The 17,508-nt window shown below is 41.3% G+C and overlaps 2 protein-coding genes across 2 annotated transcripts; both read left to right on the top strand.

Annotated features, from left to right (window-relative positions):
- On the top strand, positions 1–7,011 carry LOC137592892 (fibroblast growth factor 10-like). The gene is made up of 3 exons (XM_068311367.1): positions 1–678; positions 5,793–5,896; positions 6,239–7,011. Exons 1-3 carry the CDS (start codon positions 219–221, stop codon positions 6,428–6,430), a joined length of 756 nt encoding a protein of 251 aa, XP_068167468.1. The 5' UTR covers positions 1–218; the 3' UTR covers positions 6,431–7,011.
- Positions 7,012–10,762: 3,751 nt separating this feature from the next.
- paip1 (poly(A) binding protein interacting protein 1) lies at positions 10,763–16,410 on the top strand. The gene is made up of 11 exons (XM_068310236.1): positions 10,763–11,282; positions 12,482–12,633; positions 12,895–13,092; positions 13,186–13,298; positions 13,550–13,667; positions 13,872–13,991; positions 14,078–14,184; positions 14,392–14,509; positions 14,600–14,654; positions 14,983–15,061; positions 15,423–16,410. Exons 1-11 carry the CDS (start codon positions 11,084–11,086, stop codon positions 15,511–15,513), a joined length of 1,350 nt encoding a protein of 449 aa, XP_068166337.1. The 5' UTR covers positions 10,763–11,083; the 3' UTR covers positions 15,514–16,410.
- Positions 16,411–17,508: the final 1,098 nt, after the last annotated feature.

Raw genomic sequence — 17,508 nt, 5'->3', positions numbered from 1 at the left:
GTGTGAAACAGAGTTACCTGCTCGATTGTCCAACCTATTTCTTTGGGATATCCAAAAATTTCATACAGGTGCTAAAGAATCTGGACTCTGCAGGGGGACCATCTCACCAAGTCTGGACTGTGGAGAACTCCCCTCCCTGCCCTCCAAGCCTCTCCTCGCCCCCAGCAGCATGTCCCACGCTCTGAGGTCGCCTCTCGTCCTCCACACAGCACACTACCATGGTCAGATGGGTTGCTGGAGGGAGTAAGGCTGCCTCTGTGTCGTCCTGCTCCAGAGCCGGGCAAGGTGTTCGTTCTGGTTCTGGGAGCGGCCCCATACTGAGGCCATCAACACTGTTTTCCTCCCTGTATTTGCCTCTGCTGGCTGTTTTGGTGGTTTTGTCCTTCTCCCTATCTGGGGCGACCTGCCAGCAGCTCCGCAGAGAAAGACTGAAACTTGCCAACCGGCAAACTCTCAGGGCTCCTCTGAACATTTCTGAGACTGATCTCAGATCGAGGCCAAGGGCCGCTGGGGGCCCCCTGGTTCGAACTGGGAGATCACAGGGTAGGCATGTGCGCAGCTACAATCATCTCCAAGGGGACATACGGAGGCGGAAGCTCTTCTCTTTCCAGAAGTTTTTCCTGAGAATCGATAGGAATGGAAAAGTCAATGGAACCAAGAGCAAAGACGACCCCCTCAGTAAGTAAAGCACTAATGTAGAAAGTATAGAGGGCTCCAGACCCCAGAGCGAGTGTCTCTGTAGGGGGAGCAAAAGTAAGACAGACCTGAACTAAGCCTCATTTGGAGCTTAAATGAGTTATTCAAATGTGTCCTTTGAAGCTGCATGTATGTGTGAAATGCTTTGGAACTCTGCAACTGAAACTACTGATGCTTTTTGCATTTTGAAGACTTAGTGTAATACACATTATGAAAAGCACCTGTTGGTTTCCTCTTTTTTATTATGGACATTTCTAGAACCAAGAAAGCATTAAAGATATTTGTTATTCTGATTTGACAGATTTAAGGCTGTCATGGAAGAATCCATTTTACTCACGCAGGGCTCTCTGTTTGGAGAGGACAGCCTGTTTCTACCAAAAATAATTGACATTTTCTAAATAAAACAGCCAGGTAATCACCCAACTTGGCATAAGTATTGCTTTAAATTTATTTTGGGGGTAATTTGCAGAGGCTATTGGCTTGTCTATTAGTTGGCAGTGTGAATGAAGCAATCCCCGATCAGAGATATTTTTTGCTTTAAACCAGACATCCCGGTGATATCTCTCCTGTCCAAACACTCAGCACAATGATGGTAGCCGTCAAATGGCTTAAATAGGAGCAGAAGCAGATAATCCAGCCGTTATCTGGCAGTCTTCACGGCCCAGGGTAAACAGCGGTGATAACGGCCACAGAGAAACAGGGCTTTGGGGAGGGGGTAGAGGACACGCTTGTCAGTCTCATTGATGCTTTTAGGCTCCTTCTGCCTTTCTGTGTGTGTGCGTCTCACTCTCCCACTCAGATTGCCCGCCTGTCGTTCAGAGTCCAGCAAATTACATACCCTCAGTCACAGATCAGACATTTGTTTAAAGTAGTTTGACGTGCTCACTCAGAGAAACACGTCTTTAAAGTGATTACATGTTGTATGTTTCGGCATATCAGTCAGTCAAATAGCATTCTCATTAGTCTCCCTGCATTCCCCCCAAGCTACGTGTGTGTGCCTATCAGCCAGCAGGCGCTGGCATGCTCCAGTGGGTGTGTGATCATATAGCGACACATGTGCTGACTTATTGCTGACACACACACACACACACACACACACACACACACACACACACACACACACACACACACACACACACACACACACACACACACACACACACACACACACACACACACACACACACACACACACACACACACACACATGCTGTTTTTATCCCTCTCTTTTCTCTTCGTCCCCGACCCCAAAGCAAACGTATATGGAGACTTCTCATGTTCCTCCTGGGAGACCTCAACCACACATTCAATCAATGTGACTTAAAGGCGATGAAGACAAGAAGTCAGAATGTCAAAGGAAATGTTTGCTTTTGACAAGGTCACAACAGAGGCAACCTTATTTACTGACATTCTGTAGCTTTAACTGCTGCGTTTTACCGGTTCGGTTGTAAATCTGAAGTGATGTAAGGAAGACTCGGTTTATCTCACACACACACATATAGTTTTATGTGTGTTTGGGAGAAAATTTAACTCTCCCTCCCTTCTTTTTAACCGACCCACAACTCTTGATTTTTAGGAGTGTGTTACTATTTCAAAAGTCACCTGGGCCTGGTGCAGATCGTGCATGGGGGCAGGAGGTGAAAGGCAGCGCGGGGGGACTCTAGAGATGTACAAGTTCATGAATGACATGGCTGAACATCACTGAGACCACATCAAAGCTGTGCGTCTTCAGTATCAATGGTGGTGCCATCAAAAAGCTGTGTCCTGGGGGGCTCTGGGGACACTCTGTGTGGATTATGTGCTCTTGTATCAGGTTCTCACGGTAAAGGATACTACACAACATCAGCTTCAGTCTTTGCTCTGGTGCCTGGGGCTGGACATGATCCCAGGGCTGATGTCCTTTGTGGATCCTCTATGGTCCCTTGAAGTGCAAAATATCGCATTTGTGTTTTTGCAATGTGCAGAGGACAGCTTACGTTTTTCTGAGTCAGACGTTGCAAAGCAAAAACGACCTGTATTGTAGTTTTACAATAGGTGGATTAATACTTTTATCACTGGTAAGAGGTGTGTGAGATCTTGAAGGCTTTGGTTTTGGGTGCTGCTTGTGGCACTGCAAGGACCCAGCTCAGTGTCTGTTAAAGAACCAGTATGCAACCTCCCACAGATTTATGGGGATGCCAGCGCAAAACTGTCCCACATGGCTTTCCAACCCACTGGGAGTCGATGCTAAGGTTACAGAGCGCAGAGAGAAAGGAGAGGGTAATTACGTTAAAGTCAGTTAAGCAGCCATCTGCACGGCCTGAGTGCGTGGTTAAAATATCTACGATTCACGAAAGAAGCCTCTTACATTTATTACAATTACCAGCTGTGAGTGACAAGTGAAGCTGCTAGATGAATTTAAAAAAAAGAAACTCAAAGGCTCATAGGCTCTCTCTCTCTCTCTCTCTCTCTCTCTCTCTCTCTCTCTCTCTCTCTCTCTCTCTCTCTCTCTCTCTCTCTGTGTGTGTGTGTGTGTGTGTGTGTGTGTGTGTGTGTGTGTGTGTGTGTGTGTGTGTGTGTGTGTGTGTGTGTGTGTGTGTGTGTGTGTGTGTGTGTGTGCATGCGTACGTGTGTGTGTGTGTGTGTCAGGCCATCAGTGCTGTTTCAGGCTGTGGGGGTCAGACCACATTTGAAAGACTTGAGGACATGACTCAAGGAGTGTGTATACATAGTGAATATGAATATGTGGGGCCTCTATCTGCTATAATCAAAGAATCAGCCCTTTGCGTAGGAAAAAAAGAACAGATGGTTCTCTTACGGAGTGTTGAGGGTGAAGATGAATACCATTTCTCTGAGGTGAGGAAGAGGATGTACGATCCTGTGTAAATACGCTCAGTGCGGTCCTCATCAAGTGTGACCTCCATATATCCTGATTTACATTTGTAATTTATTTTCACAGTAACGATATATATAAAAAAGATTACATTCTCCCATGTCTGGTTAAATAATCCTTTAAATAAAAAAAGATTGAACAAGCGATGTTCAGTGGCTTCACAAATACCAAAACAACACTTAAGTGAGAAAACAAGTTGCAAATGGTGTTTGGCATCCCACTGTGGAAAAACCACTTTTTATTCTCACTGGCATTTCCATTCCCCAACCAGTGCAGTGTTTACTACTGTAACTCCAAACAGAGCGTATCAAATAAGCCACACACACATTAGTAAAAGCACCCAGCATGCAATGTTCACGCCAACCGCTGAACATGCCTGTCTGACTTAAAGTTATTGTTTCACGTGTTGTTGGCCATTTTACTTGATATTTTATCTTACGTCGTTTTGATGTTTTGTCTTATGGTTTTAAAAAAAAAATACCTGCATTCAATGAGCTAATTAATAGCCACTTGCTGGCTAAACTAACCATTTAGCAGAGAACGGTGTATTGAGAGTTCACCGTTTCACAGCCAGGTTGAGTGTGTAAGAACACATTCTCCTGCTACAATAATAACTCTGTGTGCATGTGTGTGTGTGTGTGTGTGTGTGTGTGTGTGTGTGTGTGTGTGTGTGTGTGTGTGTGTGTCTGTGTGTGAGCGTTAGTGGACGTATGTGTGCGTACTCACAACCTGTCTCGCCCCTGCCTCCGGTGGCTGACTTTGATCAGTGATCATTACAGCCTTACTAATCCTCCCTCCACCCCCAGTCTCACTGTCATGGCTCCTCTGTCCTCCTCTGTTCTCCCTCCTTTCATCCCTCCCATGTTTACAGAGCAGCCAGAGACTCCCATAGATTGTCTTACATCCTCACTCCATACCCGACATCTGATCCCATACAGAAACCAGTTCTTCTCAGATCTTCAATGGCCGTTGTGTCGCAGTCCCCACTGCTGGTCCGCTGCCTCAGACCTCAGCGCCCTGAGGTGCCACCGTTTGAACTGGAAACCGATACAGTCAGGACCCCGCCGACCAGGACAGAACCCCCTGTATATTTAAGAGAGATATTGTTCTGAGGGGGGCACACCTGCATCCTCCAACTGCCCACTCAGGTTAGAGGCTGGCAGGCCCAGAGGCCCCCCAGCCCCCTAGTCACCAGAGTGCGGTTTTGACAGTGGAACAGGCTGCCATACAAACAGTCATCAGATGGAGGAGGGCTGCTGATGTGATCAAAGGATATCGTCAGCTATCTGGACCCCCCCCCTCCATGTGTACATGTGTATATGTGTGTCTGAGTGTGTGTGTCTGAGTGTGTAGGTCATAAGAATGCTTATTGGGATAAAATAATGACAGCTCACAGGAAGTGGGGAAAGGAAGTCAAGACGGAGGCATGCCATGGGAACATTAGGAGCTTGACTCACACACACACACACACGCACGCACGCACGCACACACACACACACACACACACACACACACACACACACACACACACACATCGGTATAAGACCAGACACGTGTGTTCAGTGGTCAAAGGACACATTAGGAAGTTGTATCTCTGTGACCTCTGATACTGAGACCACACAAATAACCACAGCTGTCTGCGGCAAAAACATGCCCTTGTTAACTGGGGTATAAATTAGCCTCTATAATAGCCTATGAGAAACCTGGATTGCTCTTATAGGTCCTTGGAAACTCAAATACCAAACAGAACATAAACAGCCTCCACATCTCTGCAGTATCCACCCATTAATTTTCAAACTAAACAACCTTCGCAGCTGGAATTTGTTACACAGGTGTAGGCTGTAAAGTAACTTTATAATATCACTGAAATGATAAATGCGTTCAAAGAAGGATTGTGACCTTTCACAGACTTCATATACTGTACATTCCCATTTGTGAGTGCCCTGTAATGAACACATAATGAGTTCCACTTTGAAGATGCATGGATTTATCCTCTGGAGTGTTTGGCCTGTGACTGCTGCCAGAGGATTAACTGCTCTATTTTCTTATACAACATCTGGAGGCAGCGTAGCGTGTTCTCACCTTCACTCTATCTGCTCTGATTTTTAAAGTCTTCTCTATGCAGTAAAACTAGATTAAGAGGTGGATTTACCTGTGATTGTTAAATGACACAATCTCTATTTGAATGTTGACAATTATGTGTGTATTTTTTGCTGACTCCTAGGTATTCTGGAAATCACATCGGTGGACGTGGGAGTGGTGGCCATCAAAGGACTGAACAGCAACTACTATCTGGCGATCAGCAGGCAGGGGAAATTGTATGGAGCGGTTAGTATCCGGGTCAGGGGTCAATCTGGATGTTCCACAGACACAGATAGTGTTAGTGTCCTCTGTCCTTATTAGTGTCCATTCCTTATCTTTACTCCTCTAACCTTTGTATCAGTTCTGAATCACAACCAGGCTGCAGCACACATAGGAACCTCCAGTGCACAGTGGTTTCCGCACAAGCACACCACATTAAAGATGCAATGTATATTAGGGAGACGTACATGAATAAATTGTCATGTGCAAGAATTCTGAACGTCTTCAAGAAAATTCTCTGTGTTTTTGCCTTAATATCACATAGAAGAGTTTTAACATTTTAACCTGATGGACGCTGTTTTCTTCCAGAGAGACTTTGGAATCGATTGCACTCTGAAGGAGCGAATCGAGGAGAACGGATACAACACATATGCTTCAGCAGAGTGGAGGAACAAGAAGCGGCAGATGTTTATAGGTCTAAATGTTCATGGAAAGCCTCTGAGAGGGAAGAAGACCCGCAGGAAGAATACGGCCACCCATTTCCTTCCAATTTTGGTGTGAGCTGGAAAAGTTAGACTGGAGAAGGAGGACATCACGCAGCACTGGAAGGAGAAGTTGATACTGAAAAGAGCCGTGAAATATGGACACTGACAAATCTCTCATCTGAAAACAAGGCACTAACACTGTTATGTAAAAATATGGTCTTTGCTCCTGATTTTGACTGAGATTGTATACTTTATTTGGTTGGAGAAGATTATATCTGTTTTCTTTGGCATGGGATGCATTGTTTATCCTTGTTTTCTGTGCCAAACAGTTTGCAACTGGAGATTGTGTGTAAGGGGGACAACACAGAGCATATGCTCCAAAAGAATGAACTGTGGTAGATACAGAGGTGTCTCACAGTTATTTATAACCCATATTCTCCTATGAGACAAAGAACAGATTAGAAAATGAATAAAATGAGGGAAATGATCTGTCAGGTTATGAAGACAACAGTAAACATAGAAGATGCAACACATTTAAACAAATGTTTGATACTTAACCCCTGTGTTTCAGCTGTACTGTATTGATTTATTTATTTCATGAAATATTTAACTGGAGGGAAACCCTTACAAAGCATGCATTCCTTTGCATTCTTTACTTTTTATAGGAACTCTATTATGTGAAAATAAAATATCAATTTCTCCACTGTGATACAGTCTTAATTTTTTCATATACCACAGACGACAGGAAGACCATACAGGTCATGGTACAAGATGGGACAGAAAGCAACCCCTAATGTCTAGCCTGATACTCCGGAACGAGACTGACTAATAGTAATAAAATGGGAATGAAGTAATTTGGTTGGTCTGCATCCCGCCATCAGTCACAGCAGGGCTTGAATAGTAAAAACTGCTTTGAAAGCAGCTAATAAACTAGAATCAAGGCAGTCAGCGACTGCAACGTCCCGCGACACCCTGAATTCAAAATTTTACCCTGACCTACTTGCATAGGTCAGGGTAAATCAAAGCATAGGTAGGTCAAAGCACTAGCTTTGATCTATGGTCTTACTCACACTGGACTTCTCCCTCGTCTTTCTATCTTATCTGGTTCCTGAGTGTACAAAAGTTGATATTTGACCTTGACCTACTTTTCGCAATGTCAAGGTCATCTCATTTTCATCCCCTTTGCAGCCCAAATAATGTGCTTTTTGTTTCATTTTTCAGTCTATAACGGTTGCGAAGATATTTGGTGGACTAACGAACGAATGGACGGACGAATGGACGAACACACAAACACCGACAATTACAATGCATCACCACTTTGAAAAACAGCATGTAAAAAACAGCATAAAACCACAATATAACGACATCTTTGTCACATTGGGCCATATTACTGCTGCCATAGGGATTCTGGGAGAGGACCTGACTTTATGAATGGAGAAAGTACTGAATGAAAGGTGAGATATGAACTGTGTCTGACCACCCACCTCCCTCACACTTTACATACAAATCAATAGCAGCTGCCCTGAGGCCAGATCACAGGACCTGGCATCATTAACACTACAGGCTTCCGGAATTCACATTCTCTTATCTCGACTGTCTGTTTCCCAGCCAAAGCATGAAAAACTGAGAATAAATACGATTTGAAAAAGGGACAATATGAGATTTTACTTAAGCGGTACTGTACAATCTTTATGATTGTTTTTATGGATGAAACCTGCAAATGATTGTGTTTACAATGACAACATTTGGATGCTATTTCATGTACTCCTCTCTTGTACTGTTGTACATTTTCTTAAGCATCTCGAGTGACTGCACGGTGGTTGCATTTCAGAGGCCACAACAGTAACTTGAGGATAAAGCTTTAAATATTACCTAAGAGCTAAGTTCAGTTGAAGATACTGGAGTAATAAAGTAAATCAAAAAATTCAAATGGAATAATTTAGTGAATTTCTTCTAAACAAAGTAACTGTAACTGAAAATACAGGAAAAATATGCTAAAGAGGCAGCAGTGGTAGAGCAGGTTGTCCAATGCTCCAAGATCGGCGGTTCGATTCCCGCTTCCGTCCAAAAACACCCGGAGGTGGGCTGACAGTGGGAGGTGTCAGTTCACCTCCGGAGCACTGCCGAGGCACCCTTGAGCAAAGCGTCGTCCCACCTTACAAATTGCTCATTTGGGCGCTCCACGAAGGAGCTGTCCGCCACTCTACCTGCCATTGCATGCGTACCCTTGGCCCCTTGTGTGTGTTTGTGGGTTCAGGGCCTGTGCACTAATATATATATGCATGTGACTGACCAGAGTGTGCCACTAATTTCCCTTTGGGGTTTAATCAAGTATATAAAATAAATGAATAAAATTTTTAAAAAATTAAAAAATACATAATTGAGCTCTGGAAAATAATTAAACAGCAAACTATAGTGTTTATTTACTGTGGATAATCTGATGCTACATTCAGTAAAGTAATAATAAATCCAGTGGAGAGAATCTGTAGTCATTAAAAAACACTGAAAAAAACTTGCATTCAATGTGTGGTGATGAGTGCGTGTTGACACCGCCCACCCACCCACCTTAACACACGCGCACACACTTTCAAATCATTGGTCATGTTGCGCATTCCAGAGGTTTGTGAATGCCTGATTTACCTCCAAAAGACCAGCATTATGGGGAAAATAAAAACAAAAAAAGACAGAGGTAGTAATCTTTTATCCAGGTATGAAAATGTGTCTTCACATTTCTGGCTGGTGAATTCTCTGTGGCATAATGTGATCCAGCTTTGGGAAACAAGTGGAAAATTACCAGAGGCTAAAACAACTAATGAATACTTACTTTGAGAGATCTGATGCAACACATGTTTGTAGTGGGCAGCAGCTGAGAGAGACAGCCGGTGCTGGTGTGCCTGTGGAATAAGGTTGTTATGTGATGCATAAATGTGTATTTGCTACATAAATTCAACATAATTATCCAGATTTGATTTTTTGGTAGATATTATTGATGAAGTGTGAAGTTAATTAATCTATACAGTCACACATACCCTTCAGTAGGTTCATCATTAGGTGTAGATGTTACACAGATGATCATGTAAACTCAAAATAGCTTAGACACTGAAGAAACTGAGATCATGTGCTAAATAGGCTTATAAAAAATTGTAAAAGTTAATGTAAAAGCAGAAATGTTCCATATATTTAATGTCACAATGGTAATTAGAAAATTAAGCTCCAGAAAGTGAAAGAGAGTGAAATAAAAGTTCATATGTCTCTTGCATCAACAGTACCATACTTATAAACATCAGGTGGAAGATAAACTCTGAAATATACACAATCGGTGACTAATATAGCATGACCATTTAATTTCCAAATTTACAGAAATGGCATCTCATTTGGGGTGTAACCCACCTCTCACCCATAGCCAGCTGGGACAGACTCCAGAAAAGGTGAATAAGCAGCTGTAGTCAAGACAATTGCGATTGTAATTTTGATTTCAATTGCATGCTACATTGGTCTTCATTCAGCTCTTGTGATATTACTGTCATAAACTAACCGGAATAATTCAAATCAGTATTACTCTAACAGCTAAAACCATAAAATGTTACACAGGCATCAATGTAAAAATAAAGTCACATCAAAAATGAAAATAAAAACAATTTATTTTCACGTAACATCAACTAAATGATCCAATTGTGTTTTAACTCTTAATACGTACTTTTATGCATACCTGTATTTGTAAGTACAGGTAATATTTTAAGAAGTATAGTGTTTCATGTTTTCAATGTAGCCGAAGGTCATTCCTGATCCTACCAGGACCAGGAATGAGTACATCAGAGGGACAGTACATGTTAGAGGTTTTGGAGATAAAGTCAGAGAGGCCAGACTGAGATGGTTTGGACATGTCCAGAGGAGAGATAGTGAATACATTGGTAGAAGGATGCTGAGTTTTGAACTGCCAGACAGGAGGCCTAGAGGAAGACAAAAGAGGAGGTTTATGGATGTAGGGAAACAGGACATGAAGGTAGTTGGTGTGAGAGAAGAGGATGCAGAAGACAGGGTTAGATGGAGGCAACTGATTCGCTGTGGCGACCCCTGAAGGGAAAAGCCAAAAGGAAAAGAAGTGTTTCATGTTTTCAATACTACTAATATTTGGAGAAATTCAAAAAAACATGCTGTTCTTTATGATAAACACATTTCATTTCACAGACTTGTTTTTCTTGATGAGAAAATTTTATTTAATTTAATTTAAAAGGAAGATTGAACATGGAAGCAGAACAATTTCAATCCCTTAAGCTGGCTTTTCCAAATACATTTGAGAGACCATATGTCATAAATAATAAATTATTACAGGCCTTATATAGAACTTATTAAATGTACTAAAAAAAATGATGATCTTCTTACGTTTAACTTGGGCAAACAGATCAGATTACAGTAGTATATCGATGAGTTCATGGCGCCTCACGGGCACTTTGCACCAAAGTGCACTTTGGCTCCAGACCGATAGAGGGAGACAGTTTGGGTCTAATATAAAACATTGTTCTGATGGAAAGGAAGTGGATAAAAAGTTGTGGATATGCTGCATCGATATCCGTTGGTTAAAAAAAACATCATGAAAGACAGGTTCTTACGAGTGTAAAATACCAATATTTCCTACCACGCAAAAGAAAAAACAATTGTTATTATCAGCAGCATTTCTTAATCGTTCTCTGATGCCGCTTTAAGGATCGAAGCTGCCGAACCAGCGGTCATGGATGAGCATTTCGACAGAGCTCCTGGGTCGGGGAGAGTCCGAAATCCACCTGCGGGTTCCGGGCTGGGGGTTCTGTCCGGGGACTGTGACAACACAGCCGTGTTCTTCAATCAAAGGGAACCGCTGAGACAACCACGAACATCACTGCCTTTCAACGAGAACGACTGTAGCGCTGCGAAGTCCGCTGTCCCTGAAGGTAACGAGTGTCGGCTAGCTAGCGTCAGTGGAGGCTAATGGCTGGTTTCACATTCACTTCAGTCTCCCTGTAGAATACAAGAACACAACATGCTGGAGGTGATCACCGAGGGCCTCTATGTCCGATCTGAACCACACCCGTAACATTTCCTCTGGCTGATTGCTTTACTTAATGTCATGAGGTAGCTGCTAGTGACCGCTGCTATCAGTCCCCGCTAGCCGTCTGAGAGGCGCACCTGTCGGGCTAACTCCGAGGCAGCCTCTAAATAAAGCTGACACTCAGACCACACGTTTAGCCCGGCCAGTTTCAGCCAGACGCACGTTGTGTTTGTAAAGCTTATAGCTTCGTTTGCGTTAAGAAACACGGACTGCAAAGCAGAAAGTCAAATTAAAAGTTCAGATGAGTAACGTTTGTTCACCATAGAGAGTAAAAACCTTCTGTAGGTCAGATAGTCCGAGGTGGAGGCAAGTGGAAGCAACACTTCTTGTTCAAATGAATGTTTGTGTCACTTGTTAGAAAGGAGCTATGACGGAATGAAAGGACAGACAAATTTAAATCAAAGGCATGAAAAAAGATTTTAAAAAAACATACGTAATGTGGTTTTTGTAATACTTACAAAATGCACATTATGTATATATACAGTTACTACAATAGACAACACTTTTCATTACAAACTTGTGGGATGACAGCCATTAACCACAGATACTGCTCAACAAGGTTAATGTATAGTGTCCTATATGTATGTACTGTCCTATAAATACTTATATTGTCCTATATATATACTGTGTATATATATACTGTGTGTGTGTGTGTGTGTATATATATATATATATATATATGTATGTATGAGCTCAAACTACAGTAATAATTGGAGTTGTGATGTTCTCACACATCACTCATTGCTCACTGATTATACATGTATTATACGTAGTTACTGTGTAGTTAGTCAATTGTGTATTGTTGTTAATGTACTACAAACCATATTTTGTCATTTTGTATACTCAATGGATTTAAAACAAAACTACTAATATTCTAAACAAAACTCATTCTAAATTTTTAAGTGTATATCTAGAGAGATGTGTGAGAGCTTTTTAGAACTGTTCCTGAATTGAGAGTTTAAAGGAGATTAGATCTATCTACGTAGGTTGAGATCTCACTTAGAGAGAAACAAGCTGAGGACATTTTTCTTCTCTTTTCAGATTATGCAAGAGAGAGCGTATCGCAACAAAGTGCAAATGCTAGCAGTAACTTTGCTTCCAGACAATCTCATGACGTTTATTCTATTGTTAAGTCGTCAAATCTTTCAGCCACTGCCCCGGAGTTTGTCCCAGCAGGAACAAACCAGGGTGAAGTAAGTGGAGTGTTTATGCCACCTCTGCCTTAATCCTCTCAGTATCACTATTATTTTTGGTGCTCTTCAACCAACATGTTTATAGTGGTTCCTCTTGTTAGCATCAAAGTATCAGCAACATTTTTAGTAGCATGTCCATCATTGTTTACATTCACATCACAACTTTTAAAATCAAGATTTTTAATTTGGTCCTCATTTATGTTGACAAAGCAACTGACTTTTTTGGTTTTTTTTAATATTTGTATTGTGATTCTTGTTCAGGACCACAATCTGTATTATGACAGTGAAAGCTATTATGGAGAACCGACATTGGCTGATATGGTCACAGAATTCCTCGGTCACCTGAGCTGCTCACCGGGGTCTTTTGAGTCTGATATTGATTACATAACCGGTGTGATCAATTCCTGGGTTACTACTGAGGAGCTGCTGAAAGAGCTGGTTGAACTAATATACACACAGGTTTGAAACGCTGTGTTCAGTCTTCATATTATTGTTGTATCAATATTAACTAATGTAAGTTGAAGCCAAACCCTGTTCTGGTTTTCGTTTCAGTCTACTGCCATTCCAAACTTCTCTTACACGGGCGCCAGGCTCTGTAACTACTTGTCTCATCATCTAACTATCAGCCCACCAAGTGGCAACTTTCGTCAGCTGCTCCTGAAAAGGTGATATTTTTTTTTGTGTTTGTTACTGAATTTAATGTGGACTCGTATCAGACACAGATTAGACTTCATAGCAAACCTCCCTTACCGTTTTGTTAAAAAAAATTTTAAAGGAATAAGCTGATGGAAGAGCCTTTATTAGTGATGTTTGTGATAAAAATGGACTACCTCTTTTGGTGACACATGCACAGTATTCTGAACTATCATCATTATTTAATTTGCCTTTTAAAAAGGAAGAACGTTGTCCTCAACAGATGCCGAATAGAGTTTGAACAGAGGGACGTAGCAGTCAGAGGAGACCCAGACACTCAGAAGAAACTCCACTCCTTTGTCCTTTTTCTGGGGGAGCTCTATCTTAACCTGGAGGTAAAGGTTTGCTTATATATTGCTTTGTGATGCCATCCCTTGTGGGTAAATCCCATCATTTCATTAATTTGTTGGATTTTAAACAACACAATCTTCACTTTTTGAATCCCGTAATTCTAATAACAACACCGGATTTCAACCCAGCATTCCTTCAGCTTATTGCTTGCATCAGTCATTTTTCTGTGCCAATCTGTCTTTATCTAGGTAAAGAGTGGAAAAGGTCTCCCCAATCGAGCAGATATCCTCCTTTCAGCTCTGAATGACCTGATGAACAGCCTGTTTAACCATCCTGTCGATGAAAACCTCATCTGTGCTGTCAAACTTCTTAAGGTGTCAAATCTTGAGTAGATTTCTTTTTGGACCAACTTTTGTTTTGTTGTTAAGGGAGGTGATTAGAATGTGTTTTAAATTCCCAGCTCACCGGCTCTGTCCTAGATGACACGTGGAAGGAGAGTGGGAAACCACACATGGAGCAGTTGATCCAAAGAATAGAGACTATTTTACTAGATGCTACATGCAGCAGGTGTGTATATTGAAATGGTTTCTGTGTGCAGCTGCTATTCAAGGCTTGTTCTGAAGGTACACTTACTGTTTTAAAACCTGAAGGTTATTGCTGAACAGAGAAGTTCCAGGTTTTACTTTAATACCGTTGCCTTACAATTACAAAAAGCCAACTTCTTCAAGGTTAACCCATCCAAAACACCGTGGGTGAAGTTTTTTTTCTCCCCAGGGGTGTCAGACAAATGCTTTTGAAACTAGTGGAATTGAGATCTAGTGATTGGGGCAGAGTCCATGATGCTGCAGCAGCCAGCCACGCCACTCCAGACAACGACCCCAACTACTTCATGGTGAGTGTCGGCTGCACCTTCATCTCTCTGCTTCAGTGTGGAGTCGATTTGTTCCTCATGGACTGTTTTTTTTTTTTGTTCTCTCCTCAGAATGAACCCACGTTCTACACAGAAGATGGTACGCCTTTCACAGCAGCAGATCCAGGTGAGCCATGTTCACTTGTTTGTAGTAGGTCAAGTGGTCAGCATGGAGTTGTCTTTCTACAGGCTTTCAGTACTGTTCAGAGGCTCTAGAGTCATGAAATGGCCATTTTTGTTTCTCAAAAAGATTGCTATTTGTAATTGGATTTACAGTGTGTGCATGCATTTAAAAGGTTAGAAACATCAGGAAGTTTGTTTTTTCTTTTTTTAATTTTCCTGTAATGATAAGTAGTTGTGTGATTATCGTTTTTGTGGTTAATCAGTTTTTATAAATCGTACGGGTCATGTGCTCCAAAGTCTTTTCTACAATATCATTTTCTTTGCTTTGACAGAATATGCTGAGAAATACCAAGAGATCCTGGTCAAGCAAGACTATTTCCATGACGGTCATGGAGAAAATGGACATGAAGTGTAAGTTCAATAGTACTACCATGCTGGCACACCCTCAGTCATGTGACTGCACAGCGGTTTCAAGCAGATCGTATGACCACCGCTGACATGTGGGCCTCTGAGGTTGGCGAATGTGTTGAACTGGCCCATAGTGCAACTGCATCAGCCGCAGCCTCATTCAGTGTAGTCAGCAGTTGAGAGTGAATGAGGGCTTAGCCGGCTCCTGTCGGGTGTGTGTGTGTGTCTGTGTGTGTCTGTGTGTGTCTGTGTGTGTCTGTGTGACCTGTACTTTTATGTGTCTACCTGTGAAATGAAACAAAAAATGTGTGTGCCTCTAAAACTACTCTTAACACGATTTTATTTCTTATTGTTGCATTTGCAGATACGACGACTCTGAAGACGAGATGGAGCCTGAGATTGAAGAGGCTTTTAAAACTTTTTGTTTAGAATCTGAAAGGAACCGAAAACAATGATGTGAAAGTGAGAAGCTCAGACTCTACAGAATATACTTTTTCCTGCTCATCTGAGTGGAATGTTTAAAACTAAGAAAGCTAACTTGTCATAGGTTCAAACGTTTGTTTTACTGCAATCAAACATTTTAAGGCAACAAGCTGTTTATACTGTAGTTGCACTTCTGACACTCCTCAGTCAGCGTTGATTCCAAAGTAGGACGATCAACAGGATACAGTAATTTGAAAATTTAAGGTATGTTTTTGGACATTTTAAGTTTTCTCTTATATTGTTTTGAATTTCTGCAGGGACTTCTTTCCTTCTTGTCTACGGTTAACGCCAAGAGGGAAATGTGTGCTGTGGTCTCCTCTGATTGCATTCTTTTAACCAGTTCATGCCACATGCATAAACTGCTGGCCAAAAATTGTACCTTTCATTCAGAGACAGAATTTTAAGGGAGAACACTTTGTATGTGTGTGAGACATTAATTTAAATAAACACCTATAGCAGATACAGCCTTTACAGTCTCATTTTTAAACAACTTTTCTTGCCGTGTTTCCATTAAACAATACATTAAAGACTATTTACCTGTTAATCTGTCTAGCAGTCAGAAATCCGTAAAGGCTACAGTCTGGAGAATGCCCTAGTTTTCTTTTAAATGAAGTTACAAAACTTCAGTCAGTGTCGACCGTTTTTTAAATTCTAGTTCTATTGTTGAAGTCGACATTTTAACTGCTTGGAGTTACAAATAAATAGTTCAAAATTCAGCAGCTGTCGGTGGACGGTCACAAACAACTGATTCCTATCCAAGACTGAAAAACTGTTTACCAGCAATCCACAGAACCCATTGAATGTTGTTTCATAGTCTGTAAATATTATTTATGGTTTTGTTTGCCTGCAATAAAATCTTTATATTGTGACATTGTATTTGTTTGGTTTCTGTGTGAGCCTTTTTTTTTTTAAATTTAATTTTTTTTTAATGTCACTAAAAGTCATATGGAAAGGAATTACAGCTGGGTGTTAAAGTCAGTGCTCTCAGGATGGCAAAGCAATAAAAACAAACTTCAGTTAACATACCAACACCATAAAGAGTCCATAGCATCCTGATCCACAGATGGATTAGATTGATTGATATATTGATAGTTTTAGGTTTCAGACTATGTTTGGACTTTTAGCTGTTTAGTACATTCTTTTACCCTCTGCTTCATAAGAAGCTGTAGCTGAGATATTATTAGCTATGGATGATTAAAAATCTGAACTAGTTAATGACTCTTTCAGGCCAGACGTTCAATGACTCGCACTCAATGACTTAACACTCCAATAATCAAAAATAATACTCTACAATAAACTCCCTTAGTGCCACTGCTCCATCTGCACTGAGGGCTGAGGGGCTCCAGTCTGGAATCTGTGGTCATTATATTCAAGTCTTTGCTCCCACCTGGTGTCGAAAATGAGGAATGTCAAAATGATTTACTGCATATGAAAAATTTACAACTTCAGTTGAATTTAATTAAAAAAATTTTTTAGTTATTTGTAAAAAGTTGTGGTAAACTGATGTTTTATCTTAAATAAAAGTCTAAATGAAGGATCTTTAATGAAGTTTTTTTTTATGATGCATCCTGCCCAGACAACACAAAGCGACATGTTTTACAGTCAACCCCAGCTGGACAGACGTAGCATATTGCTGTTTTGCACATAAATGCAGTTTGGAGGTCTGGGCCATCCATTAGGTGCTGAGGATGCGCTTTGCTCACATTCACTTGAAAAATACTGGCTGCCAGCTCAGCTCATGTTCATATTTACTAATGAAGTGCATCATTCACTTTCTGTATTTCTCCTTGGTATTGCTGAAGTTGCACTGGCATAAATGTTAAAAAAAAAAAAAAAAAAAAGGCCATGTGACAGGATGATAATTTTACCTACAGGTCACAGTACCATGTGTCTGTGTGCAGTCATTGACTCATGACCCCTCTAAGCCTGCTGCCTCTGACTGCCTGGCTCACAATACAGGAGGGCAA

The sequence above is a fragment of the Antennarius striatus genome, chromosome 3 (genome assembly GCF_040054535.1).
Source record: "Antennarius striatus isolate MH-2024 chromosome 3, ASM4005453v1, whole genome shotgun sequence".
Taxonomy (NCBI): domain Eukaryota; kingdom Metazoa; phylum Chordata; class Actinopteri; order Lophiiformes; family Antennariidae; genus Antennarius; species Antennarius striatus.
The sequence above is the reverse complement of the archived record's forward strand: the minus strand, read 5'-3'. Positions and strand labels throughout refer to the sequence as shown.

Bases quoted from the DNA above. Each gene is read 5' to 3' on its own strand.
- LOC137592892 (XM_068311367.1), top strand. From the start codon at position 219: ATGGTCAGATGGGTTGCTGGAGGGAGTAAGGCTGCCTCTGTGTCGTCC. The intron at 679-5,792 runs GTAAGTAAAGCA...GCTGACTCCTAG, and splicing joins GAGCAAAGACGACCCCCTCA to GTATTCTGGAAATCACATCG. The intron at 5,897-6,238 runs GTTAGTATCCGG...GTTTTCTTCCAG, and splicing joins AGGGGAAATTGTATGGAGCG to AGAGACTTTGGAATCGATTG.
- paip1 (XM_068310236.1), top strand. From the start codon at position 11,084: ATGGATGAGCATTTCGACAGAGCTCCTGGGTCGGGGAGAGTCCGAAAT. The intron at 13,299-13,549 runs GTGATATTTTTT...TGTCCTCAACAG, and splicing joins CGTCAGCTGCTCCTGAAAAG to ATGCCGAATAGAGTTTGAAC. The intron at 13,668-13,871 runs GTTTGCTTATAT...ATCTAGGTAAAG, and splicing joins ATCTTAACCTGGAGGTAAAG to AGTGGAAAAGGTCTCCCCAA.